We start from the raw sequence: 16633 nt of genomic DNA, 5'->3' as shown, positions 1-16633 counted from the left end.
GCTATTTTTTGTTGTTATTGTTTTTTTTTGTAGAATCTAATTTACTTGCAGATTGCTCAACGACTACATAAAATGTCTTCAAATTACTGCAAAACCGCCGCTTTCACTTAAATCAACTTCATTGCCAAGGCAGCCAGCGCTTTTTTCCACCGCTTCAGCGTTTTTGCTTGCAATTTCCTTCGATGAACTTCAAGCGCCAATTTAATCTCACGCACATAAATTTGCAAATCCTTTCTTCTGCGCTTTACAGCGCTTCTACTACTGCTTATCTACGGCGATTTGCTAATGCGTGCCTTCCCACTCCCACACAACATGTACCCCCATTTGCTGCATGTACATATGTTTGTATATGCCTGTGTATGTATGTACATACATATATGTATGTTTGTATGTGTGTTTCGCGGCGCTCATGTTGCGCCCGCTTTAAAGTAATAAATTCCAATTTTATTTAGTCAGTGAAGCAGCAAAGCACCCTTGTCATCATTGTCGGAAGTCGCCTAGCGCCGCTGCCGCCGCAACTAAGTCGACGGCAATGGAGGCGGCTGCTACTGCGGCTTATTCATCAGATAATGCCGGCGCTTCTCATCTTTAGCATCCTGTTCATTCGACTTATTTTATTGCCATGTTCAGCGTATTTTCTTCAAACTTCGTTTATCAGCGTCAGCGTCGGCGTCTTCCTTGCGTTCCAAAATTTTCCGCACACTGATTTTATCTACGTACGTTCGTGCGCGTCAGCTTTAGCTTCAGCAGTTTTGTGCACACAACTGTTTATGCTTTGTGGCGTTTGTGTTTGTTTGTCTGTGTGTGCGCAGGCACAAATGTGGTGGTCGTGCGCATTTGTTGCTGCTAGCGTTCTTGTTGTTGTTTGCTTTGAAAAATATGCTATTAAAAATAAAATCCACTTGAATTGACTTTTCGTTGCGCTCTGTTTAACTCATCGGCATCATTTTAGCTCTTTTCTTTCAACAAAAATGTACGCCAATGTACGTGTGTCGATATGGCACAGACATGTGTACCCCGTGGCGTATACGTGACATGACAATTTGATGAATAAAATTTTATTTTTTTTTCGTTTAGTGTCATATGTATTTTGGCATTTTTTCGGACTTTACTGGCCTTAATTTTTAGTAATAAAATAATAATAAATAAATTACCAACGGAGAGAATTTTAAAAACATGTTCAGATTTGACAAATTATTCAATTAAAAAAGTATTTCGTAGAAGTCAGTTTGTATGGCAGCTATATGCTATAACATTCCGATATGAACCATTTGCTTCGCCATTGTAGCACTATCTAAAATAATAATCTATGCCAAATTTTGTGAAGTTATCTTGTCAAATAAAGCAGTTTTTCATACAAGAACTTGGTTTTGATCGGTCAGTTTGTATGGCAGCTATAAGTTATAGTATTCCGATTTGAACAATTAACTTGAAGATTGTAGCACTACCTAAAATAATTATCTATACAAAATTTCGTAAAGTTATCTTGTGAAATAAAAAAGTTTTTCATACAAGAACTTGGTTTTGATCGGTCAGTTTGTATGGCAGCTATATGCTAAAGTATTCCGATTCGAACAATTGACTTGGAGATTGTAGCACTACCTAAAAAAAATAATTTGTACAAAATTTCGAAAAGTTAGCTTGTCAAATAAAAAAGTTTTCCATACAAGAACTTGGTTTTGATCGGTAAGTTTGTATGGCAGCTATATGTTATAGTGTTTCGATTTAAACAAAATTCTTGAGTATTATAGCACTATCTGAAATAATAATCTGTACCAAATTTCATGAAGATATTTTGTTAAATAAAAAAGTTTTTCATACAAGAACTTGATTTTGAACGGGCAGTTTGTATGGCAGCTATGTGCTATAACATTCCGACATGAACAATTTCCTAGCAGATTGGAGCACTATCTAAAATAATAATCTATGCCGAATCTCGTCAAAATATCTTGTCAATTAAAACAGGTTTTCATACAAGAACCTCATTTTGATCGGTCAGTTTGTATGGTAGCTATATGCTATAGTGGTCCGATATTGGCGATTCCAAAAAAATAGCAGTTTCTTGGGAAAAAAAGAAATTTGCAAAAATTCAGATCGATATCTCAAAAACTGAGGAGCTTACTCGTATATCTACAGACGTATGGACGTTTAAGGATTAATCATCTCAGGTCCTCACGCTGATCAACGTCACTAAAGCAAACAAATTTTTTTCCTCAAGAAATTATTTAATAAAAATCAAAATCGTAAATAATTTTCTATCTCTTAATGTTCTTGCTATTAACTTTTTAGCTTTTGAGAAACAAATTTATCAATGCGCGTATATTCGTGCCTAATTTCCGCCAACTTCATACTTCACCACCATTTCGCTTTATACTCATATACTCGTACTTCTATTACACTCACTCCAAATTGAAATTTATTTTAGCTTTACAAATTCCTTGGAGCCCTCAAGCACAATAACAAAGAGAATTGCACTCAAGTCTTTTATCCATGAAAGCTTCATTGCCTTCTTCGGTGCTACTTTTCGCCCAAACCCAACACAAACAAAAATCCACATCCGCCACTTGTGTGTGCGCAGACTAGCCTCGCCCGCTTCCCTTGCGCTTGTACACAATGTACACTTGTCGACCGAGCGACGTTGAGACACAAAGCCCTTCTTAAAAGTTTCGTATAGTGGACGCAGATAAATGAGTCAAGTTGCTGCTCGATGCTGCTTTCTTTTCTTGTTCTTCTTCGTCTTTTTCTTCTGCTTTTTCTTCTTCTTCTACCTACTAACTTTTTAACACTCATTGTTTTCTTGCAATGGCAAATTTGTTTAGCTTCGCTTTGTCATTGCATTGTCGGATATACCGTTAGATTTCATATTGCCACAACCCAATATTTGCTTTGTGCCCTGCTCGTGTTATTGCTCGTACTCATACCGCTTGTCGGTACGACTGAAATTGCGGCTGTATTTAAGTAAAGACACTATAAAAAACTAAAACAAAAACAAAAGTTTACAGCGAGAACGCGCTGAAATCACAGCCAAAGCAATCGCATAAAAAATGTGCAAACGAAAAGTGCAAAAATAAAATCATAAAACGCTTCCGAGGCTGACCCTGGCCGAACTGAAGCAGTATGACACGAAATATCTACAGCTCAGCGACACAATGACGGCAGCTTTCAACACTCAAGGCGTATGCACAGGTTATAACTGCAGACGTCTGCTTTGTCGTGTCCTTCGTGCTTGCTGAACTTTTTTCCTTTGGAATGACGAACAGAATGTTGATGCTGCCGAAAAATGCCAAAGCTGCAAAAGCCCGAAGACGCGCCGCCTCGTTGCTCCTGTTTACAAATATCCACGAAAACAACATGACAATTACAACAATAATAGCAATAATATGTAGGTATCCAAAGGCGTACGAAGTGGAAAATTCGCAGGTTAGGTAGGATGTCAAAAAGTTTTTCGCTTTAAAGTAAACGAAAACTGCCAGAAGGTCTGACATTCCCAAAGTCTGCTAAAGCTGTTAAATTAAGTTCAGGTTTTTTGTACAAATTTATTACAAATTTGCATTTATCGGAATCAGATAATGGTACAATGGTTTATTCTCGTTTAACAGTCCATAAGTTCGGGCACTATGAACTTCTTATACATAAAATAATCGTGCCGGTTGGTTGATCGTTAAGGAAGACGAATTATTACCGCCGAGAAGTAATCAAGTTATGTTAAGTTAAGAGATCGATGCTAGAAGGATAATAAAATTGAGTCTTTGCACAGCGACCTTCGGTCTATTATGCCCTCTTCTATATCACATATGGTCACAATCGTCCAGCATCCTGAACAATTCCAGTTGCCTTTTGGGCATGACTGAGATGAATTGATTCCTGTTCACGTAGATTGAGCCTAGGGAATTAAATCCACTTCTGCAAATTGCTGGGCAACCCAAAATCAGGTTTTCTGGAGTTTTCTATTCTTTGTCGCAGAATCGGCAGTTTGCACAAGGACTATGCCAACGTTGGACAAGTACTTCCTGAGCTTACAGTGCTTCGTATAGAACTCGACAAGGAGACGGAATTTGTCTCGGCGGAAGTTGATAATTTCCTTAAACCTTGCAGCGTTGTACCCTCCCAGAAGCTGCTTGGTGCAGTTCGTCGTCCAGTTCAGTTCATTTCATTAGGCGGTTAAGCCTTCCTATACACTTCTTCACTAAAAACGATTTAACCTCATACGCTGAGATCACCCTTAGTGCCGCTTGACTATCGCAAGTATATAGCGTTGCGGTGGAGATTGACTTATAGCAAAGATTAGCTCGCATTGTCATGGTGCACAATGATTCGTCTTCTCTTGTTCGTTTTTCGAATTTCTCCGAAGACTTCAGGCAAACAAATGGTGGTGTACCACTCAAAATTGACCGTCCTACGTTGCTCAAGCGGAACAGTCGCCACATGACCAGTTTTGCCGAAGAAACAGGCGACCATTTGCTTCGAAGTGCTTCTTCCACGAACAACTTTAGATTTGGCTCGTCTTGGAAAACCCACACGGTCGATTGCTGTTTTGTTTCGAGCTCATACGCATAGGACCTTGATTCGTCACCTGTGACGATCTTATAAACGTCTTTTGAAGCACCGCGATCGTATTTTTTCAGCATTTCTTTACACCAATCCACACGAGCCTTTTTTTGAGCGATTGTCAAATTGTGCGGGATCCAACGAGAACAAACCTTTTTACGGCCAGGTGTTCATGCAATATCGAATGTATGCTGGTGGGAGAAATGCATAGGCATGCCTCTGTCTGAAGGTATGTTACATGACGGTATTGCATTATCAGTTCACGTACGGCATCGATGTTTTCTGGCACAACGGCTGTTTTTGGACGACCGTCATGGAATTCGTCTTTGAGCGAGCATCGGCCACGATTGAAATCGTTGTAACAGTGCTATAGGATTGTGCTTCATAGCCATACAAAGATTTTAGTTCATCGATGCACTCTTGTCGTGATAATCCACGTCGAAAGTTGTGAAAAATTATCGCACGAAAATGTTCACGAGTTAATTCCATTTTTTGGCCGAGATGAATTTTTTAATTCCCTGTAAATAAAACAATTCACTATTAAATGACAAAACGTTCTGAGTGATGTTATGCTAAAAAATGTCAAACTTTACAATTTAATTGTCATATTGCACCTGTCAACACTTAGTGTTGCCTAGGGCAGAAATATATATAGCAGCCCTCGACATAGAGCTTTGAGTCCATCACGCATTTTTTGAGACGGCTAATCTCAGTTTCAGCTATGTCTCTTAATGCGCTGAGGTAAAGCTGCAAAAATGTTTCTGCCTTAGTCTTGCAAAAGCTGCACAACGGAGGAGAAAATGCCTGGATAATTCCAGTTCCCTCACCTCTGCACAACTTTGAAAATTTGCGTCCGCTAACATTTTTAGTCTAGCGTAATCGCTCGTAACTGCAAAGCCAAAAAGCTAACCAAAGAGAGCATTCTTGAGCATTGGGATGAATCTCCATTAACATCTTGCGTTCTAACACCGGATTTATGGACCTCGCGTGAACTAAACAGGTGTTGATGAATGATGTTGCTTTGAGCGACTACGAGATCCTAGCGGCTTAGATTAGAGTACATGAGGTCTATTGAACTATTTGTTTTTACCAAGTTCTTCGTTGAAGTTCGTGCTGGACATTCATCCATCTTGCAAGTCTGATGATGAAATAGCATTATTCCACCTCAAGTGAGAACTTATATTATTTAAAAAGCTTTAAGCGCACGAAAAAGGCTGCACTTCATAGCATTACGTCCACCGCCATCTTAGTAGCAACCACCACTGCCTGAAAATCACTACAGTAGCCTAAAACAAGGATTGACGGAAACCTCCTTACAGACTCCTCCTCTTCCAGCGTTCCCTTCTACCTTTGACCCAACCTTGGAATGGACATTGCACCTTTTCTTCAATGACTCCTCCCCATACACATATCCCTCGACGGTGTGTGAGCAGAGAAAAAGACGCCACGTTTAGCCTCTGCCATGCAGTGATCCAAGTTGTCAGGAATGCAATTGAAGGACGAGTCACTGTTCAGATCGCTTCATTTTCCCATCTTCACTGAGGCTTAGAGAATACTTCGCTGCAATTCACCGGTGAAAAGTGGCATTAAGAGCTATTGTGGGTGTAGTTCGCAGCGTACCAGAGATGCCTATAAGAGCAGCTTATGGACACGTTCATGCCTTTTCGTGCGACCGCCAACAGACGAATACACCATGGAACATGATTGGCTTGACTACGGTTTCGTAGATTCAAAACAGCACCTTTGATGAGAATCCCCACATTTTCCACATAGCTTTATCCAATTAAGCTCTACTTATAAACTCAGTGCATTTGATAAAATTCCTGATTCTTTACAAACCTAGCAAAGTACTTCAAAGTTGGAACATTGCAAGCCTTGAAAGATAACCGGCTTAACCTGCTGTAGGTTGGGTATATGCAAAGCTAGTTTTTCAGCGCCTCATCATCATCCATGCGAGCTCTGCATTCTGCCAATTCTAGTTTACCAAGTTGCTGAAGGCGGGACGTTAGAGCTAAGTACGGCTACAATGTTACTTAGATCGCTCTTTCTTAAAATTGAAAGATCTTTGGAATGTCTACCGTCGACACTACCCCACAGTCCTTTTGAAGTAGACTCTGTTTAGCTAGTTCTTCAAAACTTGAGGTGTTTCTTCCAGCAACGGCTTTCTCTTGCTTCAACCAGCGGCTGACCACAGAACCCAGAAAGCATTCTGCAAGTATGGCATATTAAATATTGTGGGGTGTTAGTGGGATGGTCTCCAAGATGGTGAGGTGATCACATCCAGATTCTACAGTATATTTTGAAGCCAAGTAGTAGATAGTGGAGATGTATCCTAACACTGTATAAAACCTCCACAACTATGAAAACTTAAACTTTAGTAAGGGCGTAAAGTTCTCGACATTATAAGATTTACCCTTGGTCAGAAGGACCTAGCGACTGCAAAATTACTCTCAGCTGACTAGAACTTACCGAGATCAGCAGGAAATCTTCCAGTAGTGAACCGTAAGAACGCAGCGGAGTTTCTACATATTCCTATTCTGCAGCTAGTATACTTCAGACTTGATCTCAACAGCCTTGCAGTTTTGCCAATCACCAGCCACTTCCTTTGAAAGACGCTACAATCGCCATGACTGAATGAGCTTTAACTCTATTACTACATTAATACCCTTTGCCTCAAATAATTGGTTCCGAATTGCATTAGAAGCTCAAGGTCAGATTAAGTCAAAGCTCTTTAATTAGTGGAAAAATGATGGCTTTAGAGCCCACTCAGTGATTCAGTCAGTAAACGATTTAACGTTAACTTTTTCCGAATAAAGCTGGAGCTACTTGTATTATGAAAAGCTTTTGCCAGCGAATAACTCGATCCTTCACCCACCTAAACTCACATATACATGGATTGAAATGAAAATCAATATGCCTTTTCAGCGTGTGCAAGCATGAAGGTAAAGCGATTAGGTGGCAAGCATCAAATAAACAACAATGCAGAATATAATGAAATTCCTAAGCAACAAATTAAATGTGGCAGGCGAAATGCAAAGCACTTGACAGCAATGCACATAACTTGCAACTTGCAACTTGCTACCCTTTGCGCTGACGCCGAGACTGTTGCATTGCCATTGTGGCGCACAGCTGCCACACAGCAGCAGAACTGAGAAAAGGATAAAATTGCGGTAAACGAGCTGTTGCCATATTGCGTAGTTGCATCATTGCCTGTGGCAGCTCGGCGACGCTCCGAATGTGGTGGAATAAATATTTTCGTTTCTGCTTTATAGAAATTCACTACAGCTTGTCACAACTGTCACATGAGGCACCTGTGGTGCTCGAGCGCCGTACGTAGTACGTTAGGCAGCCGGAAACCGGAAACGAGAGGGAAAACAGCTAAAAATGCAAATGCAAAATATGTTGCATGAAATTTAAGTGGCACGCACTAACTTACGTGCCAGTTATACAGTTGACGGTCGTTGCTTAAAGATGTGCCCCAAATGTGTACGAATATATGTATATGTATGTACATATGTGCAGCGAAGACATGCCACATGCTGTTGCCTTCGTACGCACGCAAATCATGTGGCAATAAATTACATCAAAAAATGCAAAATTAACAAAATTTCCACATGCGTTCGGGGGAAATTACATAACGAAAGACATTTTCCAAAGCTGGGGTACAAATATACTGTGTTCGTACAAACTTCGTCATAAATATATATGCGAATATATGTAGGGATTTACTTGTGGCGCGTCAGCTGAAATTGACTACTGTCATATCGAGAAAAAGGAATTTAAGATCTTTTAAATTTTAATGTTAGGTGGTTCAGCAGTTAGTGGTGATCGTTTTTGATATATCCAAAATATGAAAAACTTAACCTAGACATTTGAAGAAGTAACAGCGTTTCCACATTAGTGATTTTGTTTATATGCCATATAGATTCATTTCGGGGCTCCCTAAATTTTTTAAGAAAAATCTCAGTAACTACAAATCGAATGTGGAAGCTTTATTATCGTTCGAAAGAACATTCTTTCGTGTTTATTGTTTGACGATTATGTCTTTCATATACTTCCTGCGGGTACGTCTCAGATGGTTCATCCGTTGAACCAGTTAATTTTCGTTGACTCGTTCGAGCATTTTGACTGGTAACTGGCGAATGTCAGGCGAGATATTTTGTTCCAAGACCTCTATCAATGCGGAATTGTCCGCATAAAGCTTAGACTTTACATATCCTTACAAGAAAAAGTCTAAAGTTGTAATATTACACGATCTCGGTGGCCAATCGACCGGCCCAAAACGTGAAATTATCTGCTCACCGAAGTGTTCTCGCAATAATTCCATTGATTGATGCGATGTGTGGACAGTGGCGCCGTCTTGTTGAAACCAAATGTCACCGAGATCCCGAGCTTTAATTCCAGACATCAAATACTCGTAGTAGGTTATCATGGTGCGATAATGGTCGCCATTGATGGTTACATTCACACCAGCATATTTTTGAAGAAATGTAGACCGGCCCACAAACCATACCAAGCTGTTATTTTTTCTGGATGAAATGGCAACTGTTGAATCTCTTCAGGTTGCTCTTCATCCAAATGCTGTAATTTTGCTTGTTTACATACCCGTTGCGCCAAAAATGGCCCTCATCGCGGAACAAAATTTGGCTCGAAAACGTCGTGAATTTTTAAAGAGCGCATAGAGCGAAGCGATGTCGCTTGTGAAGGTCAAACGACTTTAGTTCTTTCACAGGCTATATTTTGTATGATTTCAATTTAATATTTCGACGTTAAATATGTCAAATCGCACCATACGCACCATTGCTACGAACGGCGCCGAATCGACTTCCTACGGTCTTTGTGTACACTCTCAGCTACGGGTGCTATATTTCATTCACTGGGTCCAAAAATGAATTCTGGGTCTCAAGATATGCAAATAGTACCTTCAATAGGCCGATTATGTTGTTATGCGAAGCGAAGGCGAGATTTTGTGGATAATGAAGCTCCGCAAAAAGAGACTGCTTCAGCTTTAGGGATCACCCGCCAAGCCATTTCAAAGCAGCTACATGCTCTGGGAAAGGTTCAGAAACAAAGGAACATGGGTTCCTTATGATAAATACCAGGACAGGCACAAAAAAGCGATTCTGCTGCATGACAATAATCGGTCTCAAGTTGCCAAAGACTTAGAAAGCTTCTTGGTGGGATTAAACGGGAATTGACCACCCGCTTTTTCCATTCGATGGCACATGGTATAGCTCGAAAGTAGTTCATCTCACAAGGCGACAGCGAAAAATGGCTTGATTCTTGGTTGACATCACAAGATAAAAAGATTTACCGTTATGGTATCGTGCTTTGACAGAAGGATGGGAATATTTACTTCATTTGTAACCAAACAGACGGGTTTCAAAATCTTCCGTTGAACATCATCAACAAAATTATTCGACAGCACGTAATCACTTGGTGCCTCGGCCCGACTAGTAGTTGAAACCAAAGAGCATCCCAACAAGCTCCCAAAGCTTGTGACGAGTCACTATCGAGATGTGTTGCCTGGCGTTGTCTGTTAGCCCACAATTCCCAACGTTTGGGTCAAAGTTGGCCTATTCTGGGCCTATACTTCCTTCAGACAATCTAATCGTTAACTGTATTGAATTATGTGAATTAAGGCTTGGCAAAGGCAAATATTTCCTTATCGTCAATTCTAGTTTAGACAGCGTTTGCGCCGGTTCACCACGTTTCAACCACGACTAAAATTTTCGAAGGAGGTGGGCGGAAGGTGGACGAAGCGCCTTTGAAATCATTAAAGTCCCTTAGAGTTTTGTCAAAGATATTGAAAGAATGTCTTAAGCGCTTAGTGGACTTAACATCTATTAACCTGCAATGGGTTCCAGAATGCAGTGAATTGCCTGGTAACTGTGAAGCAAATGAACTAGCCAGAGCAGACACCACACCACAATTAGACTCCGAAAAAGAGAAAATTGATCTGCCCCTAGATATTTGTAGATATTTAATCCACAAACATGTTATGAATATAGCTGAGTCTCGATGGAATCAATATCTGACTTACTCAACAAGCAAACAAATGTGGGATGAATGGAATATGGGCCGTACATGCCGACTGTTAAAATTCGAAAAGAATTACAAAGAACTCTTGTTGTAGGTCACAAAAGGTCACTGACTAAAATGACAGAGACTATAAAACATTTTCTAAGCCAATGCAAGGCTTTGTATAAAAAAGAAACGCAACTAACAGTCGAGACTTTCTTGACGAAATATCGCAGTTGCACAACTAAAACTCTTCGTGCTGATGAACTTTAACAGAATCACGTGGTGGTTCAGAGAGGAGACAATGGAGACTAGCGTATTTTAGTTCCGGTGGTTTCCTCGACTTCGAGAATCTAAATTAGAGTTCTTAACTGATCTGTAATAGGCCCGAACGTTTCGTCGATAAATGAAAGTTTCTAGATCTACCTCGAGGAGTATTTGGCTTCACAAATAACCGACGTTTAATCTGCCTAAATGTGGTTACCACAATCTGCACCGCTTGAATCAACTATGATACCTAACCTAACAGACATTTTAGATTATTACTTTAATTTTCTGGATTACCATACTTTTCACTTTAATACAATCAGAATCTTATTTTATAAAAAAAATATATTTAGGACGTTTCCTCTTTAATTACAACGTTGAATTTACATATAACACAAAAGACATAACCGAATGAAATACACATCAACACCCATACGATTACTGATATTGCTGACAACCCTTACTTTAGCGTTTTTGAGCAGCCGTAGCGACTCATCAGCGTCGACACATTTCATCCAGCGTTCTACGTTTCCACAACTGCATCTGCTTGACGGCCAATGAGAGTTCCATCAAATTGACGCGATGTTCATTATCTGTCAGCGACTTACGCAGATGGCGCATCACGCGATTCATGCGACGATCACGTGCCGTATACACATAGCCAGCGTTGCGTGCGGCCTCAATATAACAGTACTTATCATTAAGTGGCATACGCGACCATACCTCGCCGGCTTCCGTGGCGGTCAACCACGCCGGCGATCGACGATTGCAAACGCGCCGATATTCGCTCAGAAAATGCATGAATGCATTTCGGCTGTACGAAGCTTTGGCGGCCGTCGACGACGTCGCTGACTGTTTGGGCGTATTTATGCAACAGGTCTTAACCATTTCACACTTCGGTTGTTGAGTTGAGAGTCTGATAGTCGATCTTTGATACAAAAATACTAATTGTACCGCTAAGAACTTTTAATTTAACTGGTAAACTGTAAATACAAATATTTTTTTCTTTGATTTATATTTTCATTTTTTTTTAATAGAGAAAATATTTATTGTCAATTGATTGAAGTTGAAAGCCAAACCATTTACGTTTTCAATTCTAAAATTTTCTTTAAGTTTTAGTTAAGTAGGGATATTTGAAAGATTTTTTTTTGTATATAGAGACATGAAGGACCTAGCAAACTTAACATGAAATATGCACCGTTATATTCGAAAACTTCTTGCCGTTTTACATAACGTGACTCTCATAGATACTCTCTCCGAGTAAGTCGATTTTCATAAGCTATTTGAAAGAGAACTTTTAAGCAGCAAAAATTTTCGCCATAGGAATGGTATAAGGACAGGTATTAAAACCTTGGTGCTAGGTCCGGACTTCGCGTATATGTTGGATTCATTAGAACATCCCAACCAAGCTACCGGAACTTCTGTCGATTCAAGATCGATGTGTATAGCTTGGTGTTTTTCTTATGGAACACAACTCCTCTCCTATTCGCCAAAGATCGCCATTTCTAAATGATTGTTACCTTCAGACGGTACAATTGTTGATAGTCGCGGATTAAGTTAAGAGTTTGGCCATAAGGGAGCAGTTCATAGTAACAGATTTCATGTCAATCCCACCAAACAAATAAAAAAACATTCCAGATCATCAATTCTGGTTTGACTGCCGTTTGAACTGACTCGACGAGATTCGATCACAACTGTTTTCACTAGAAGTTGTCTTAAGTAACCCACATTTCAACACCAGTAACCAACCGCTTCATAAATGGATGGACTTTTTCATTATCCAGTAGTGATTCGCAGCTGAAAATCCGGTTTGTAATTATTTTTTCGGGTTAACTCAAGCCATATATAAATGATTCCGCACGGTTGTTGTTCAGCGGTTTCCAGCAAATTCAATGAAATCTGGCGCATCGTCGATCCCACTATCATCGCTATGTCCTGCATGGCGCCATAGCCTGGCTTCATCCCTCCTATAAATGAAAAGCAGAGAGAAACTTTCAAATTATTGGCCTTGTTCGAGAAGGCTAGGTGCGCTGTACATACATATTCTTCAATTCAGTTTCATTTGTATGGTTTTCTTCTTCTCTTTACAATGTTTATTGTGAGATCAGAAACGTATGGGGCTGGGCGATAGACCACTCATCTCCACCAGCTGCGCTTTCATAAGGGGATCAGGTCGCGCTTAGCATTTTAGCAGGTTTTGAAAGTAAGAAAAGTAATGGTTGACTTAGTTATGCGAAAAAATTGAAGATAGATGTGGAATTTAGAGGATTTCTTGAATGGAAACGTATGTGATGTTATGCTACCACGAACTTATGTAGATATATAGGAGACATTTTGTAAGTCAGGTTTTAATTATACCGATACTATAACTTGAAATAGTTGATTTATGATGACATATTGGTAAAGTTTGTTTTTCGAGAACTCTGGTTTTTTAAAGGCATTTTAGAGTAAACTTAAAATTGTAAACGGTTTTGAATGGAACTCCGAGCTCAAGATTATTTTCTACCATCATATCACTTTAAAAGTACTTGAATCGATAATAAAGGTTTCCGCCCAGCTCGTCTATTTCAAGAAAAAAGAAGTGGTTGCGGAATGCACTAAGCTTTCTGTTGAATTTGAAGCGATCACAGTATTGCTAGCTATAGGAATAGGTTTTCCTAAAGGGAAGAAATAAGTTCAAGTTAATAATTTTCTGCAAGAGACTTGACTTAACTTGCAGCGAGTGATGATTAACGACGTCTAATACAATTCGATCGCACTTATAGAACGCGAGTTATAGATAACTAAAGCCATCTATTGGAAGAATAATGGATTTCTCTCTTGTCTTTCTCTCTTTATTGGAACTTTTATTTAGAGTGTTTTAAATGTAATGTAATATCTATATATAATATCCATATCATAGGGACGCTACAAAAATTAGACCAGTAGGGACAGCAAACGACACCACATTTTTCCTAGTCTTTTGACATTTTTTTTCCATAAGGTTTGACCTTTCCTCATGGAAATATATACTTTCCAACAAAAAGTCGAAATTATTAAAATTTACTACCGAAATTTGAAGTCAATGACTTTAATTTTAAGAATGCTATGTCCAATTTATGGTCGTCATAATCGTCCGGTCAGACCAACACTTGACCGTATAGTGGAAAATTTTTAATCCACAGGCACAATACAAAGTGTCAAGAATATTGAAGCCGCCAGCGCATCAATTGCGGATTACCCAAATTAGTCTCTCACAAGTGGTTCTCAAGCTTTGGGCTTGAAAAGTAACTTTTCTCCGATTATTTTTTTCAGTCTTTTTAATGATGCAATTTTGTCACAGACATTCCAAGTAAACAAAAAACACATAAAGCTTATTTTTATGTAGGCCCGTTGATTTTTAATTGATTTTAGAAGTCAAATATACAAAATTTCCACGAAAAGAGGGGATTTCACAGATATTTTAATTCGGAAAAAAATCTGCCTTCGGACAAGTATCTTCTGTAAAACAAAGGAATGTTGTTTGAGACATTTTCATATGCACCTTTTTTAGAGCGAAAACCCGACTAAAGGTCCATTTTTCCTTTAAATTTGGGTTAGGTAAGCAATATCTAAAAAGTCCCAGAGAGTCCCAGTTCCAAACCACTACAGAAATGTTACATAATTTGTTTTCAACGAACTGTGAAAAAATCAGCTGCCCATACCTGCCCTCCTGGGAGTTATAGCGATTTTAGTATATCACTCTCAGTATTTATTCCATAGAAATAGAACGGAAATTCTCGGAATCACTTATTGAATAATTTAATCATATTGGTTTTCGGGTGACTTTCCGTCATCCCACGTCAAATTTTTATTATTTTCAGACCGGTTTCGGCTAATCGCCATCTTTTCTTTTTTGTCACTAATTAGTCCGCATGTGTGTCCGTCTTTATATAGTGTTTTCTTTTAGCTTGTGGTGGTACCTTTCTCTCTCTCTGTTGTTTTACTATTTTATTCTCTCTCTTTCGCTCTCTCTTTCTCCCCCTTTGTTTTTATATAACTTCTGGATATAAGATAGACTGCGATAAGTTCTCTAAGTACGGAAAAGAAACTGCTGGTCTCTATGTAAAGAAATATTCGTGGCATTATATGCCACTAACTGTCCAAAAGCATGGAGCTGAATAAATTCGTTCATTTTTGGTCCCCATTGGGCAACTATCAGAGGAAGCATTGGAAGCAGGAAAAAAGGACTTCAGAAACACAAGGCTTTACCATGCGAGGAAAGCATCAAGAAAAGATAATTGTGAAGACATATTACATTATCTGCTCGCCAATTCTGATCCCGCAATCACAAGTAGGAGAATACTGAAGGAGAAAAAACACCTGAAATTATCACAGGAAGCAATCAACTTATTGGTAGATGACTGATAATTTGTAATTTTTCTGTAGAATGCAATAAAATATGCCTGTGTTATAAAATAGTATCTTCAAATTTTTTTTTTATTCTACATCTATTCAAAAATGAGCATAACTCTCTTAAAACTGAAGCTATTGACTTCAAACCGGTATCAAATTAAAGCTTTTATTGCCACCTTTTAAATAAGAAATGAAATAGATTTTGGTTTTATGTAAAATTTCAGAGTTTTTCAACAAATATCGAAAAATCATGAAAATTTGGCGTTTATAATTCTTGTTCGGACCACCCTATTCTTTATTTAAAAAACTAATCATAAGGTATTTATCAGAAATAAAAGAAGAATTAAAATAAATTTTCTTTGTAAATTTTTCGAACAACTTTTTTTTTTTTTTTACTTTTGCTGAAAATTTGACCCAACAATTTTTTTCGGTGTAAATTTTTTTTTCTTTCATTCTGTTTGGGATTTCATTCTGACCAATCTGTAGGAGTTTCTCATTGATACAATTAAAATTACAGTTTAGGCAATATGATTTTCAAAAAATTCCGGTTTCGCAACACTGTGCGTCGTTGTGACGAATTTTGCGGAGAGATCTTGGCCTACATCCTTACCAAATCAAACTGACGCAAGAATGGAAACCGCTTGACCACCAGAATCACCGTATATTCGTGAATTGCGCTGAGCAACAGCTTGAATTCCGGATTTTTATGGAAAAATCATCTTCAGCGATGAGTCTCATTTTGGGCTGAATGGCTTCGACAATAAGTAAAATATGTGTTATTGGTCAGGCAGCAATCCACATGTACTCCATGAGTCACCATTGCATCGGGAAAAAAATACGATTTGGTGCGGTTTATGGGCAGGCTGCGTCGTACTTTTTCCGTGATGATCAAGACTTGCGCGTTACTGTGAATGGGAAGCGCTACCGCTCAATGATAAGCGAATATTTTGGGTCCGAACTGGATGATATGTATTTGGACAATATATGGTTTCAAAAGGACAGGACCACAAGCCACACACCGCATGTCAAAATCGATTTATTGAATACGAATTGATATGGTGAACGTGTTATCTCACGAAAAAGTCCAGGCAATTGGCCGCCTCGGAGAGCGATTTGACGCCGTTGGACTGTTTTCTGTGGAGCTACGCCAAGCCTGTGGTCTATGCCAAAAAGCCAGCGATGATTGTTGAACTTCGTACGAATATCGAACGTGAAGTTGCCCATGGTGGCCATGCAATAGATATCGAATTCCATACATAATGGCATCGAATGTATCGCCTAACATTTCTGCGCCGATATTTGCAATTTTATTAAATGTACAAATTCAAATTCCGGGCATATCCACTCAGCTGGAGCTCTAAACTTTACGCCATTTTATGCATTCTTGTCATGAGTCTGACGAGTGTTACATATGCGATTGAAA

The 16633-nt window shown here is 39.0% G+C and overlaps 2 protein-coding genes across 3 annotated transcripts in view; one reads left to right on the top strand and one right to left on the bottom strand.

Moving 5' to 3' along the window:
• LOC105224716 (uncharacterized) overlaps positions 1–16633 on the top strand; it is a 94225-nt gene that overhangs the window by 21600 nt on the left and 55992 nt on the right. The window lies entirely within an intron of this gene.
• LOC105224708 (uncharacterized) lies at positions 11172–11914 on the bottom strand. Its single transcript, XM_011202870.4, has one exon. It carries the CDS (start codon positions 11722–11724, stop codon positions 11332–11334), a length of 393 nt encoding a protein of 130 aa, XP_011201172.1. The 5' UTR covers positions 11725–11914; the 3' UTR covers positions 11172–11331.

The sequence above is a fragment of the Bactrocera dorsalis genome, chromosome 3, assembly GCF_023373825.1.
Source record: "Bactrocera dorsalis isolate Fly_Bdor chromosome 3, ASM2337382v1, whole genome shotgun sequence".
Lineage (NCBI taxonomy): Eukaryota > Metazoa > Arthropoda > Insecta > Diptera > Tephritidae > Bactrocera > Bactrocera dorsalis.
Note: the sequence above shows the minus strand (reverse complement) of the source record. Positions and strands in the feature narration are given on the sequence as shown.